This window comes from Anabrus simplex, chromosome 2 (genome assembly GCF_040414725.1).
Source record: "Anabrus simplex isolate iqAnaSimp1 chromosome 2, ASM4041472v1, whole genome shotgun sequence".
Taxonomy (NCBI): Eukaryota; Metazoa; Arthropoda; class Insecta; order Orthoptera; family Tettigoniidae; genus Anabrus; species Anabrus simplex.
In genome coordinates this window covers 364,207,008-364,222,372 of record NC_090266.1, presented here as the reverse complement: position 1 = coordinate 364,222,372, position 15,365 = coordinate 364,207,008, and the positions used below count along the sequence as shown (strand labels likewise).

General features: G+C 37.5%; 1 protein-coding gene across 1 annotated transcript in view; it reads left to right on the top strand.

Moving 5' to 3' along the window:
• The window catches only part of LOC136863549 (sodium channel protein 60E-like), a 280,338-nt gene that overhangs the window by 200,275 nt on the left and 64,698 nt on the right, over positions 1-15,365 (top strand). The window contains exon 20 of the mRNA XM_067139930.2: positions 5,140-5,244. Coding sequence (XP_066996031.2) covers positions 5,140-5,244 — 105 coding nt within the window. The remainder of the gene's footprint in view (positions 1-5,139; positions 5,245-15,365) is intronic.

The window sequence follows — 15,365 nt, the reverse complement described above, 5'->3', positions numbered from 1 at the left end:
AATGAATACATTCATTGATAATGTGAAAAGTATTCATTCAGTAGAAGATAATTTTACAAGAATATTAAAAGTTAACATATTAGAACTGAAACGTAATCAGTATAAAAACGTCGTTTAACTAATATTCTGTAAAAGAAACATGAAACACACGCTTATGCGTATTCTTGTTACGAAGAAATAATTGTCTATTACTAAACTCATACTGAAAGAAGTGAAACAAGGGAGCTTGATTATCACAATGGCTATTACTTGAAAATAATGACGGTTAATGGTTATTCCACAACACTCCATCTCCTAATTAATAAGCCAACAGTTGTGGTGTTTGAAATACATTTCACGAGACAAATGTATTCACAGCCAACAAGTTTCTCCTACCATGGCTAGGTAGATGTAGCTTTTGTCAGCTTTCTTCACCAACCATGGCTCAAAGTTGGTGACTCTTTTGAGCATGTAATCGCAGTTCCTCAGTCGGAATAGCGTGATCTCTCCACCTGTAGAATTTCACATTTACCACCTGATTTTTTACTTGTTGAGAGCCAATGGCAGCCATGTTAAGTAAGTTATACATTTTTTGAAGCCTTTTTTGCATCCCAAAATCACCACTTCTTTCTCTGACAGCTTGTCTTGCTTTCTATGTCTATCCTCTGTTCTGCTTCAGTTATTCGTGGAAGCTCTTGAATTTATAGATGTGTATTTCTATATTGTGTTTGATCTGAGATGTCTTCCCGTGTGAGACCAACCCTGCCGAAGTCATACAGTAATCATCTAGCAGATGACTATAAAAATACATTTTTCGTCGAGGTTTACGCAATTGGATTCACCAATTGTCAAATCGCTGTAACACCCATATCAATTCAAGCCACCTTTCTTTCATCGACACGCTCTTTTAACCAGGTATTATCCTGAACGGAGAAAAATCAACTTCCTTCTCCGTCAATAACTTCATATCCTCTCTTCCTTTCTCACCATAAAACTGCTGCAGAGCTACGTTACTGTGACATGTAGGCACCTTTCAAATCCCAAGGACAATCTGACCCACTGTTGACTCTAGCAATTCACTCCAACGCGTGGATATTTCCGTTATGAATGACCAAAATATAGGATTTGTGACAGTCATCAACGCAGCAAAACATCCACCTCGAATAATAATAATAATAAAAATAATAAAATCTACCAGACCAGAATACATGGTTACAATTCAATTTACAATCTATTTTTACCTTTTTCCGTTCAAGACCTTCAAGTGAGGCCTTCCTTTCCCTTTCCACAACTTTGGTCTCATAAAGAAAGTCAAGTAAATTTGGAGTTTTATATGATTATTAAGTCATTGGCCAAAAGACCTACAGTTTTACGTGGAATCCGAAACACTGGCACGTAACTTTAAAATAAAAATCTCCCTTATGTTGACCAGGATTCTAATTACACCAGAATAACACCCACCTTGGTGAGAAGCTACTACTGAACATCAATACAGCTTTAAATGCGTCCCATACCTTCGGTTATTTTTACTGCTTAAGTGAACAATGAACTAACCGTCTCTTCCTCTCTTCTTTATGGAATTTGATTTCGTTCAAACTGATTCTTCTGCGTAAGCTGAAGATGGCCACTCGGTTAATCATTTGCAAGTTCATTATGGAAAAAAGGAACATTTATTTTCCATGAACTTCAAGACAATCATGTCCTTCTGTTGTCTTACCCTGTTCTTACATACCCAGCAGAGCATTGCTGCGATATACCACTTGTGACTCTTGACTACTTTTATTATTAGAGGTTCAAATAAATGAGTGCGTTTCTGTGGTAGAAGATATTTTTTTTATGTTGCAGAGTGCCTTAACGGGAGATGTGGGCAAAATATGACTCGAAAATATATTTTTCAAAGAAATTATTTTATCATAGCACAGAGTCTCATGAACATATACCTAAATTTTCGGGGAGAAAAAAGTATCTAAGTAGCATAAAACAATAAAAATTCTCGTACTGCGTTTCTGCCACGCCCACCTGTCAAAGAGTAATTGCCTGCTTGTAGATTTTATTCCCATTTCTTGCAGGTACTTTCAAGAGCTGTTACTTGTTTGCACTATTCTTGTAGGCAAGACTGGGTCAATGATCTAGAAGGCTGGGTATTTGTCCTTATTGTATGTGATTTGTTATTGTTGAAACTGTTTCCATGTAAACATCAAGTAAAATACATAAACTAAAGTCTTTCACTATCTATGTATTTGTTAATCAGCTATGGGAAGATCACCTAGGATTCTCAGATAGAGAATGAAATAGAATGGCGTATGGCTTTTAGTGCCGGGAGTGTCCGAGGACAAGTTCGGCTCGTCAGATGCAGGTCTTTTGATTTGACACCGTAGGCGACCTGCGCGTCGTGATGAGGATGAAATGATGATGGAGACGACACATGCACCCAGCCCCCGTGCCAGCTAACTTGACCAATTAAAGTTAACATTCCCGACCCTGCCGGGAATCGAACCCGGGACCCCTGTGACCAAAGGCCAGCACGCTAACCATTTAGCCATGGAGCCGGACAAATAGAGAATATAATGTCAAGAAACAAGACGCGTTTCGCAAATGAAGTTAGAAATCCTACTTCACCAATAACGGATGAATCTGCATGAGAAAATGCTGGAAATATCGTACCCCCAGTGAAAACCACACCATCAAGTGCCTCCCGTCAGTACTGAAACTTGGACTGTTTGAAGAGCGTGTGGTTTTAGGTTAGTTGATATTGAACTTCTCTCTGCTGCTGTAAATATTGCATGTTGTTGTACACAGTGTGAAAGTCAGAGTATGCATCTTATCGATGATGGAAAACGAATAGGTCTTGCTTGTAATCTCCAAATAGTATGCAATAACTGCAAAGGTAGTAAGTCTATGAATACTTCAAAGTTTGCTAACTGGCTATATGAAGTATACGTTCGATTTGTGTACGGAATGATACGCATTGGAGTAGGGAGAGAGGGTGCAAACTTATTCTGTGGCATTATGAATATGCCACCACCTCCTGCAAGATTCAATGCTCTAAATACCGTCATTTAGAATAGTCTCAGTGTTGTTTGCGAGAAAAGTAGGACTGGTACAGCTAAACAGGCTGTGAGTGACAATGAGAATAGTCTACCTACTGATTTGTGTGCATCTTGTGGTGGCACGTGGATGAAGCGAGGCCACCAGTCCCTTCATGGTGTATCGACGGTAGTTTCTGTAGACACAGGCAAAGTGTTGGACATAGAAGTAGACAGTAAGCACAGTCTTATGTGTGCTGTTTGAAAAAAACATAATGACAAGCAAGAGGAAATCGAGTGGAATAAGAAACATGAAGAGACCTGTGGTAAAAACTATAGTGGTTCAAGTGGCGGTATGGAGGTTACTGGAATGACGGTGTTCAGTATGTAAAGTATCTCGCAGGTGGAGACTCCAGTGCTTACAAGGCAGTGTATGAAAGTCAACCGTATGGAGCTGACTTTATAGTTAAAAAACTGGAATACATAGGGCATATCCAGAAACAGATGGGAAGTAGGCTGAGGAAGGTGGTAGCTGATTTGAAAGGGAAAACTCTGAAAGATGGGAAGCCACTTGGTGGTAAAAATAGACTCACTACCAAGAGAATAAACGATATTCAGTTCTATTATGGTATGGCAATCAGGAACAACATACAGGATGTGAAAGCACTGCAAAAATCTGTGTGGGCTATTTACTTCCACTTGCAGTCAACAGATGAGCACCCAATACATGGTTTGTGTCTGGAATCGTGGTGCAAATATAAAAAAGCACAAATCAATGGAGAACCATTTAAGCATAAAAATAACATTCCTGCAGCCGTGATGAATGAATTAAAGCCTACTTTTAGAGTCTTTGGCCACCCAGACTTGTGAAGAAATGTGTCCATGGAAGGACGCAAAAGCAAAATGAGAGTCTTAACAGTCTCATTTGGAAAAGGTGCCCAAAAACCACATTTGTATCAGCAAAGGTTGTACAGATTGCAGCTTTTGATGCAGTAATAGTTTTTAATAATGACAATTCTGGAAGAGTTGACACAATTCACAACGTCGGTTTCTCTCCAGGTGCATTCACTTTGAGGATTTTAAAAGGCATGAATAAGAAACGTGTTGCTGCTGCAAATGCAGCAGTGGAAACAACGTCTAGATTTGCTCAGCACATAAGGGCATCAACAAGGAAGAAACCACCACTAGAAGAAAGAATTTTAGTGAAAAACTTAAAGTGTGATATGTGTCCAACCTTAAATGATTTTTTCTGGGAACATGATTTTTTCACATTCCTGCACCTTTTTCTCAGAAACTATCAGAGATTATAACTTGAAATTTTGTACAAATGCACATCTAAGTTCAGTAAAGGATTTGGTGAAAGGATATTTTGATAAATTAAGGGGCACTTATGTTACAGCCACGAAAATATCGTTAAAAGGGCCCAAAAAGTTATGAAAATTTTAAATACCTCGTTTTTGAAACTACTTTACTTCAAACATTTTCTCTTCCACCGATTTTTTTGTACATACATTGACTAAAGCTGCACTGAATTTCAGATGTTTATCACCAGCGGTGTAAGAGGAAAAGATACATACCGTTTTTCAAAATGTTCAATTTATTATAATTATTATTAATAAGTCATGCCAATAAATAAATTTGGTAGGATTCTTTAAACTATACTATTTTCAGTTGCTAAATTTCAGTTTCCTTGGCTTAATAATAGCCAAAAAATTAAAAATTACAGCAGTGTAATTTTGCCTACATCTCCCCTTAATATCAATCTATCTTGGCAAAAGTGCTGTGTTACTTTTGAACAAGAAATATTTCGGTTACCACTGACGAGTGGAAGCCTTTAATTTCTGCCAATCTAAGGGCCTTTATGGTCTATACGGGTATGGCTTTTTTCTGCTTTTGGTTGTACTAATGTGGAGTGTGCAAATAATTTCTCAAGACCAGAAAGGAACCTTTCAGTCTAAGTGACCTGTTTCGGTAATAGGTATGAATGTAATAGCATAAACCAGTGTTATATAGTCTAGTGTTCCCAATCCGTCTACTTTACTAATTGGATTCTATGTGATTTTAACCTGCAACAGTGTAAATTATAATAAACTTATTATGTTATTACAATATTATTTTTCTTTTGCATTTTCAGGAGGTGGACGATATTCATGACTGCATTACTAATAATTATTCTTGGGTAAACTCAAAAATTACATTTGATAATGTTGGAAATGCTTATCTCGCTTTATTTCAAGTGGTAAGTATCAGAAAATGAGTTAGTATTCTTGGATGTATGTACGTATGTGAAACACTCGCGTCATACACAATTCCCTTGATTAGTGAATATATGTAAAAGTAAACAGATGTAGTTTAAGATCGATACAGAAGAACGTTCATCTGGATGAACATTTATGTAACAAATATTTTCTTCATAAAGTTTACTCTTCAGGTTGTGAATTTTGATGTAAAATTTCTTTCACATATAAAAAGAGCTTTTAATTATTTATGATTGGCAGAGAAAGTCTTCTACCTTTTATCAGCCGGTCCCGCGGTGTATGGGTATCGTGAGCGTGCTTGCCGGGTTCGATTCCCGGCCAGGGCAGGTTCGAGGTCCACTCACCCTGCATGATTACGATTCTGGAACTATCCGACGGTGAGATAGTGGCCCCGGTATAGAAAGCCAAAAATAACGGCCAAGAGGATTCATCGTGCCGACCACACGACACCTCATAATCTGCTGGCCTTCGGGCTGAGCAGCGGTCACTTTCTAGGCCATGGCCCTTCGGGGCTGTTGCGCCTTGGGGTTTAATTTATATTTTATCTCAAACTCTCCCGGGACGAGTTCATTTACTTCGTAGGTCTAGTTCTAGGTCGAAGAAAATATGTCCGTATAGGAGTAAGGAGTACGTAAACTTATTTGGAATGACAAATGTATTGTCCAAGTACACCTACACCAGGTAATATTTGAGGGGAAATGCAATGGCACTTTATAATAAAAACCCTTTACAGCAGACCAGATTAGTAATGCAGATGGGATTTACTGACAATGAAAAAATACATTTCTCAGGCCGCATCAAATGTAAATCTAAAAACCAATAGTATTCAGTTTTGAGCTCTAGGTGTATCCGTCATCATAGATTCACTTCTGCTTGGAAAAGGAGACTTTAATTGTAAGAAATACTTATTTTGATGATAGGTAGAGGCACCTGTTTGTGCTGAAAATTTTTGCCTAATTTCATCATTTTTAACAGTTATTTCGGTATATTTTAAGCTACATTTATTTTATTTCGTCAATAATTTCGCTAAATTTTATTTCCACTTTTCAGCTATAATAGGTAAACCAATAACTTAATTGGTAGTATATTTGCAGTATAACAACGTTGTATTTTTGCATTAGTATATAAATACATGATCTATGCTTCTGCTTAAAACACATGCAGTATTATACATGATATCAAAGCATGGAAGTTTGAAAAAAATTGTATCAGCTGTCACTAACAAGTATGACCTAGCCTAAGTATATCATTTACATATCAGTCTGAAAAAGACAGAGACACCATGAGTTCCATATTACTGGGAGTCAGAGCAGTTCTCCTGTCAGACATTACATTACAATACGTTGTGAATGCCCTCTCACTATCAACATTATAATCTTGTAACTTACTTATTACTCTATACAGAATAACATCATCCGCAAAAAGCCTTGTTTATTTATATAAGAAAACATAAAGGTCCAATAAGACTGCCTTGAGGAATTCCCCTCTTAATTATTACAGGGTCAGATAAAGCTTCGCCTACTCTAATTCTCTGAGATGTATTTTCTAGAAATATAGCAACCCATTCAGTCACCCTTTTGTCTAGTCCAATTGTAATCATTTTTGCCAGTAGTCTCCCATGATCCACCCTTTCAAATGTCTTGACTGGGATCCATAAAGCCTTCACTGCAGCTTCCACAAAGTGCTCATATTCTGGTTTCAGGCAAAGAAGAGTGGCAATCACATCAATATCTCTACCTGCTCTACATGAACTAGTAAATATAACCCTAAACACAGCGTATGGTTCAAGGTATTCTGATGTTGAAAGTTCTCGTAAGATGGAAATGTGCTTTATTAGACGAGAGAGTTCATCATTTTCTAAATCCCCTTCCATTATGCTTCTTGGATCAAGCAGTTTACCAAGAGAAGAAATGATAAACTCCAGTGTCAAACTCTATTAACTGGTTCAGCTTTTTCAGGATTGCTCTACCTACAGATTGAAACAAAGATGTTAACTGCGTCTGCACTTGTTTTGGTAGTCTGAAAAGTTTATCCGAGGTTGCCTAAAAAGTGCGTCCTCTGCTAATTTAAAGCCCTTTGAAAGGTCCCTAAGCTTGGACTTAAGTACATGAATTAACGGCATGTTGGAACTCTCTAATGTTAGCAGCAAGTTACAACATTTTGAACTATGCTCAACAAGAAAACTAGCTAGGTGATGAATTTTTGTTACTTCATTTGGGGTCAAAGCTTTGAAATAGTTCACAGCAACACTCTCGTCTTCAATAGTTTCAGCAAAGTCTACTAGATCATGAAGATATTCTCCAAGGTAATCAACACTTTTAAACCATGAGTTCCACCTGGTGATCACAGGAATAGGGAAGAGTTTAGCTTTAGTGGGTTCGTCTTCATATTTCTGCTTCAAGAATAGAATGTATGCATGTTTTCTCTTTCGTGTATTAAGGAAGATGTGTTTTGCCTGTACAACAAATTGGTTAAAAACACCAAGTTCCACGGCCCACACACTGCTCACCAAATTCAGTTTATGAGCCCAGCACTGCATGTGTACCAACCCTACAGAAACTAGAGCCCTAATTGCGTTTATACACTTGCCCATGTAACGTGCTGAATCTGAAGTTATGGAAACTACATTCTGGTACCTAATTTCAAGTTTGTGAATTACACTCATAATTGCTTTTAAAATTCTTCAGCATTAGCATTTGCAATAACTTTCACTCCCCCTACAAATAACTTCTGAACTGTACTATCGCCATAACTGAGCACTTTTATCAGAACCATAAGTACACATTGCCCTTTTTCTCAGTAGTTTCACCACAAAGAATTGAAACTCCCTCATCTTTCACAGCTTCTTTTAATCTTTCCTCCTCCTCTTTGATAATTCAAGGCACAGAACCTTCCTTCAGTCTTCCAGCTGTGGGCAAGTCGCTAGCACCTTAAAAGATAGGCTTAATATTAGAGGGCTATTTAACATCATTTGAATAAATTAAATTATTTATAATTGTAAATGAGGGATCTAGCATGCATTTTCTAGGCCTAAGTATCATTAAAAAAGAAAACTATCATAACCGTACAAAGTTATCAGAAAAACATAACCTCACATCTCTTCCTCAGAAAAAATTGTAGTATTGTACAAAGCTAGTATATGTTTCTGCATCCACTCTCTCAGCTTCGGATGATCAACTTTCTCCAGTGGTATATTTGCCTCCATAAAAGCTCGAGTTGTAGATAAAATGAATGCGTCTTTATCGTATTTCGCTCGTTTTACCGCTGAACTACTGTCTGTGAGACTAGCTTGTCTTCTGATTCCTGTCGTCGTTAGCGACTTTTTTCTTGTTCTTCTTATGTGAAATTCTGTTATTAATTTGTTTCAGGCATGTGTCCTTTCTCTGCCACTCAATTCGCACATTGCAGTATTTGAGCATCAGTATGTTTCTAGTTTTGGAAAACACGTAAAATCCTTCCGATGCAAATCCTTTTTCTCGATCAAAAACTGTCACAAACATTTTAATAAACTGAGCACAAAATAGGAAAGTAAAAGCTCCGATCAGCAGTGATTTTCAACAGGCAAGAGGAAATACACGGTCACGTTACACGCAATTATGAATGCGATAAATTTATCTCTTCACAGGAAGATAATTTAGCGATAATCGATATACTATACCTTAGCTTTCGATATATATTGAAAGGGTATAAAGTGGCATCGATTGACTTTATTGCCACAACTCACCTCGAATCTCCCTCGTAAACTTCAAATGATGCAATTCCAAATAATTTCGTAAATTATTTAGCAAGTTTGCTTAAACGTAAATAGTTTCATGTTTTTGAGCCAAATTTGTAAAATTTCGCAAACATTTCGTGATTTCGCATTTTGCGAAAAACAGGTGCCTCTAATGATAGCACATTAATACCCGGACCAAAAAATAAGCTGACTGCTTATGATAATAATGATCATGTATGACATATTTACGATGTAATATTATATCCAACCAATGAATCTTCACAGATATGGACATGCATTTAAATAAGTATGTACATAATATTTGTATGCACACATTCATTGAAAATTATCATGAGCTTCAGTATACAGTCTGTTCGCCTCGTTCGCAATTTGAAGTTTGCCGACAGTCTTCTATTAGTACTGTAGTCCCACGCAGTCCTGAACATAAATGACAAATGATTGTTTCTAGAATTATCATCAAAAACTGCAATTTATTACATTAGTTTCATATCACTCTATTTTCTGTTAATTTCTACTTTGCTAAGTAAACTTTCGTTCCTATCTATAAGATAATTGCTTTTACTGTGTTCACCTAGTAAAAGTTCACCTAATAACAACTTTTGTTTTTGATTTGTAGTCAGTTCTGTTCACATAGTCTCGAATAATCAGAACATAGGAGCAATGTGCTAGAAATATTGCTCGATTTTGAAGGCAGAATTTTAAAAACTGACGAAGTAAATATTATTTACAGGATGGAAAATAATATTTTCTCGTACGGGTATGTATCAAGAATAAATTTGTAAAGGTATTGTCAATATCTACATCATGCCACTTCATTTTCCTGGTATACTCAGTCTCCAGTAGATGTCAGGGAATTATTTATCGACAATATATCCAGAGTCTTGGTGTACCATTGTTGCCACAAGTGCATCTAATACTGAGATTTACAGCTTTGATAACAAAGTAAGACGTATTATAAATAATCAAGGAAATGAATGTGTATATATTGAAATAATTACAGTATTAACTTTTAACAGACACATTACGGCTCAAATAAGTTATTTATGTATTTATGTATTTCTGAATTCACTGGTGCTGGTAGTTTCTTGTAAAACTCTGCAGTTTTTCACTAGAGGGCTCCGCGGAGTCGCCCTTCAATCTCAGTCTTCTATGCAAGTTAAAATTGTGCAAGTGAGAGCGCCGTAATTCTGTATCGCAATTACTTAATGGGGATGAAGAAGATGATGAACGGTTCGTTGACAGTGGTGGTGCCTCTTCCAGACCAAAGAGAGAAGATGGAAAATGTTAAGATGAATATGACCTTTTATCTGTAGGAAAGTTCAAAGGGACCGGTGTACTGTGGTCGCAGGTTTTGAGGATAAAATATTCTAAAATAAATTTGATGATCATCATGCCCGATGGTTTAACGCTTATAAGATGCTAATGAAAATAAAGCACAAACATTTGTTTTAATGTAAAATTACACTCGTGTTGACGCAAGTAGCAAATAAAACTTACAATCGTTTTAAAAATAAACCAGGCAATACAAGTAAATGTTGTTAAATATCGTGTAATTCAATTAGTCACTGCTATTTTCTGCCTCAAAGACTCGTGTATATTGCAAAATAACTATACGTGACATGTTTCTCAAAGCAGTATTCTTAGGAAGGTACCCCACACTTCCGGTAACCAATGGATGTCGCGCTAGAAGAACATAGGTTCTTTGGGAGAACAGTTTGGGTATCCGTAACAGAACGGCAACATTGCAGAGAAAGGCCATGTTGAAGCAACTGATACAAAGGGTAATCCGATAGGACAACATACATACAATCTTTCACAGGTGAGGCGATATGCAGTGTGGTATTATGATGGAGAAGGATAACCTTGTCATGTCTTGTGGCATATTGCGGGCATTTGTTTGTGAGAACACATTTTCAATTGAGTAATTGTCATCGGTACCATCCGGTGTTTATGATTTCACCCAGTTGCAGTAGCTCATAATATATGACACTGACTTGGTGCTGAGGTTTATGGTCCGTCGGACGCTCCTATGGTTTATTGCACTTAGGATTGTAGTAACGAATCCATCGTCAATCACTATTCGATGCAAAAACTTTCATTTTTTCAATGCAGCAGTTCAGAAATGTTTGAATGTTTCATAATGCATCCTACCCGCAATTTACGTGGGAGCCAGTTTACGAGCTTCTGCATTTGATGCGTTGACATGTTGTGTTTCCGATGACTCTTTGAGAATCTGACATAAATCCTCTTCCAGTTATGCCTGACTAGGGAACTTTTAAAAATTGTTGTCTTCGAAGCGTCGAAAAGAATCTTTGCAAATTGTTTCGGACAGAGCATGCTCCCGATAAACCTCCACTAGCAAACAAAGACTTACAACATAATGTCTTTTGAGTTAAGAGCAGAACAGCAATGCTTCCCAATAATGCTACTTTTTTGTATAAAACCTGACTCATCAATACGATAAAATCGTGCGTTCCTTGCACTCTTTACATACTGCTTCTTGCATTATACTCATGATGCTTGAATGCACTGAACCAATCTCTTTCGACCCACTTGACATCATTCAAACGCTGCCTGCTATTGAGCAATGGCAAGGAATAATTCAAGCACCTCATACTGAATATACAATAGCCATGTTTATACGAGACAAGAGAACTGAAGTGCCGGTATAATGTTTATTACGAGCGTATACAATAGTAGGCAGTTGAAGCAGCCGGAAGTGTTGGGGATTTTAACTTCAAAATCTCATTAAACCTTATTCAAAAAATTGATAAGAGTCTTTGGAGTACCATCTCACACACAGGTACGCTCTAAGCAGAGAATGATAATAGGAAAGGGGAATAAATTAAAGGAGCAGAAGCATTACTCAGTGAAGTCAATCAACGTATTGAAACGTATTCAAACGGAGTGTGGCTGGAAGTACGAATATCTGCGAGATTTAATGCGAAAAACTTCGTTCTAAAGAGGGGAGGACGATGCAATCACTGAATAGTGAAACACACAGCTATATAATAGACTTTGGAATGTCAGTGGACAGCCCTTTATACAAGAAATGCCCGTACTTGACTAGCTTGAAGAGTATGGGTTTTACGGAGGGCGTGTACGGTACATTGGAGTGGACTGAGTATAGAGAACGTCAATTGTTTAATTTGAAAACTCAATTTATTTGGTAAGAACAAGTTCAAATCACCTCTTTACACAGTTTACGTTCAAGAACGATCCAATGGTCCCCGGTTTTGAGGCTGGCGATGTCTCACGATGACGCTGATCCGCCAGTTCCTACTAGCTTATGGAACAGGCCTCTGCACTATAGCGCCATGCACCATTCCCCTGCAGGCAGAGTACGACGGTCTAGGAGGTCTAGTTGCAGGGTTCATTCGTTCAAAGTGAGGCGACACTTGTCATTATGTTTGAAGACTTTTATTTTTTCTATAAAGGGATTAAATTAATGTGTGAATGTCAATAAGATCACACACGAACATTGCTTTAATGAAATAAACTTGTCACTCAATTTTTTTTAATTAAAGAGACTTTTCTCCTTCCTAATTTTCATAGAATCGAACACGTACTTCTGACGTAAATTTCACTTGCCACATTTTATAATTTACATACAAAAGGAACAGTTAATTGTGCACTTCACTGTTTGTTACTAGAGGACACAAATGTTTAAATTATTTACATTCTTCGCGTTAAGAGAACACAAAAGCATGAAGAGTGTTAACACTGTTCAATGACTGTTCAGGAATATTTACAGAATTTTCTATCACCTTTTATTTCACAGTTTTACTGTAATAACTCCACTAATATTTACGAAGTTAAATACCTGCCTGAGAAATTAGTCCCTTTCACACACAAACAAAGATAACGCTCTGAAATACTATTTACAGTAATGTGAAGTTAGCCCCATTCGCTGACTAATATTTACATTAAAAAACAGGTAATAGTGAATTTAGTCCCGTTCACTAAATTTATCATTTGTAAAACTGAACCGTAGGGTCAACTATTCTAACACTCGAGTCTACACTCGAATAAAAGCACGAGTCTAAATGCACTGTCTCTTGAACATTATGCTTAGCATCACTTGGAAGATACGACTTATAAATCATTGTCTCTAAAATGTTATTGTCATCAAAACATGTAAAATACAAGTTCTTATGCACTGTCTCTTCAAAATAAAAGCAGCATTTTGAACGCACAGTCTCAACGTTCGAAGTTCCACACGGTTATGATATACGATCAGTACTATAAGATAAATGTCTCGTCACATTGAAAGTAACTTGGGAATACAAGTTCCAACAACTCTACAAAGCTGCGAAGTTACTGTAAAGTCCTTTCCTACATGGAAATATTTCTATCACCTGTCACGGAGCACTTCCTTGAATTTGTACAACACGCCTTCGTATTATCACGACAGAGAATCGCCAGCAGTTAATCGGCATGGCTGGGCTGTGGATTACCTCTGGTAACTAGGCCTCTTTATCTTGCCCCTTTTATAGGAAACTTGCCGTGAGCAGCACGGAATCGTACAACCCTTTCACCTGTTATAACTTTGTTGATTCTTCCCGGGTTTTCCTGAAACTAAGGAGTTGTGTAGGTTTTAGTGTGGGCTGTACGGTGTCGTACTTCTTATTAGTTATACGATTATTATTATTATTATTATTATTATTATTATTATTATTATTATTATTATTATGGAACTTATTCATCGTATAAGTAGTAGAATATTCTATCTGACGTCAGGTAACCTTGAGCGACTGACTGCGAGCTCACTCGAAGTTTGCTAGCGGGGTCGGCTCACCTCAAGCGCAGCGTGTGTTTCGAATTTTAAATAATTCAATTACAACGCTGAACCAATGTTTCCGGGACATATCCCTCCTGCCCAGGGAAAGGAAGATTGTAACAAAATTGTGTTTCCTTATTTCTTCCTTTTGAAGCATTTCTTGGTGATCGCCGCATAGTAAACTCCTTAAATATCGTCTCTCAACTTATTCACTCGATAGGCCCCATTAGTGAGCACATCGGTGATCCTGTATAGCCCCACAAATAGGGGACAGAACTTCGCATATACCTAAAGTTCAGGGTGTGGTCGCTTCTTGTAGGGAGATAAGTCCTTAATATTCAATCGATATCTGAAGTCTTTGATCACTCCCGGCTTGTCATTAAATACGTCAGGGTACCTAGAAAAGATTTCCTTGGTTGCCGCTGCAACGTCTGCGTTACACTGGTGTTAAGAGTGAGATAATTAAGTCCCACCTCAAAATCATAATCGATGATGGGCATTTCGTTCCTCTCGATGAGTGCCACTTCATCGGTTTGGTCCTCTTCATTTTGAGTTTGCTCGACTGGCAGACCAGCACTCATCTTGCATTCGGCTTTCTCCTATAGGGTATCGAATCCCTGAATTTTCACCTCTTCATAATCTACCAACTGCAACACTACAGAGTTAACGTTCAATAGCTTAATTGCACTGGCAGGGCAATCTATTATGCCTCTATTCTTCACAAGAAAATCTGACCCCCAGTATAAACTTAAGTATCATTTGAGCCAGTACAAAAAGATGTGTTCAAAATGAACTCTTTCAATTTCAAATTCTATAAATGTTTGGTATTTGCATTTAACTCTTTTATTAGGAATATATATTTAATTTTCATTTGGTCAACTGGTATCATGAACACGCTATCCTTCCCCTTGATATTATCCAATAGTTTGTCAGACACTAACGGTTTGGGCTCCAGAATCAATTAAAGAAGCAAAAATAATGTTTCCTATCCTGACGTTGATCACTGGTAGGCTACGCTGAAACTTAGGCCTGTGTGCTGTTGAATCTTCGTACAAAATTTCACTATCATCTAAATACCAGTAATTGACATTAATTGTACACATTGAGTCGCCTTTACTCGGATTTTCAAGCAATCTCCTTACTGTAACTTCAGACTTTTTTAATTGCACCCTTTGAATCAGTTTTCGTTTCAGGTTTGTCCTTTCTTCTTCTAGAGTATTCTTGGTATTCTAGAGAAGTAGCTCCTGGTGGTTCGTCGTCCTGGTGCTGTCTCTGCGCGTATTCAAATCTGTCCCTCAGACATTTCTCGAGTTCCACCATCTGGGAATCTCGATGGTCTTTCGATGGACGTGTATTATTTGTCAACGTTCGCCATTGGTTGGCAACGTTCGCAGAATCATCCCATATCTTGAGGATATTTTGTATTTTATTTATACAAATAAAAGCTTCCAAATATGGCTGCCACCACAGGATTTAACATTGCCGCATGAAAGAAAGCTGGTTCCCATTGTGGTGATCCTGTGTGAAAATTTCAAATTTGTTGTCGGTGTGGTTCTCAGCAGTAACTTACTTCATTAATATGCCTC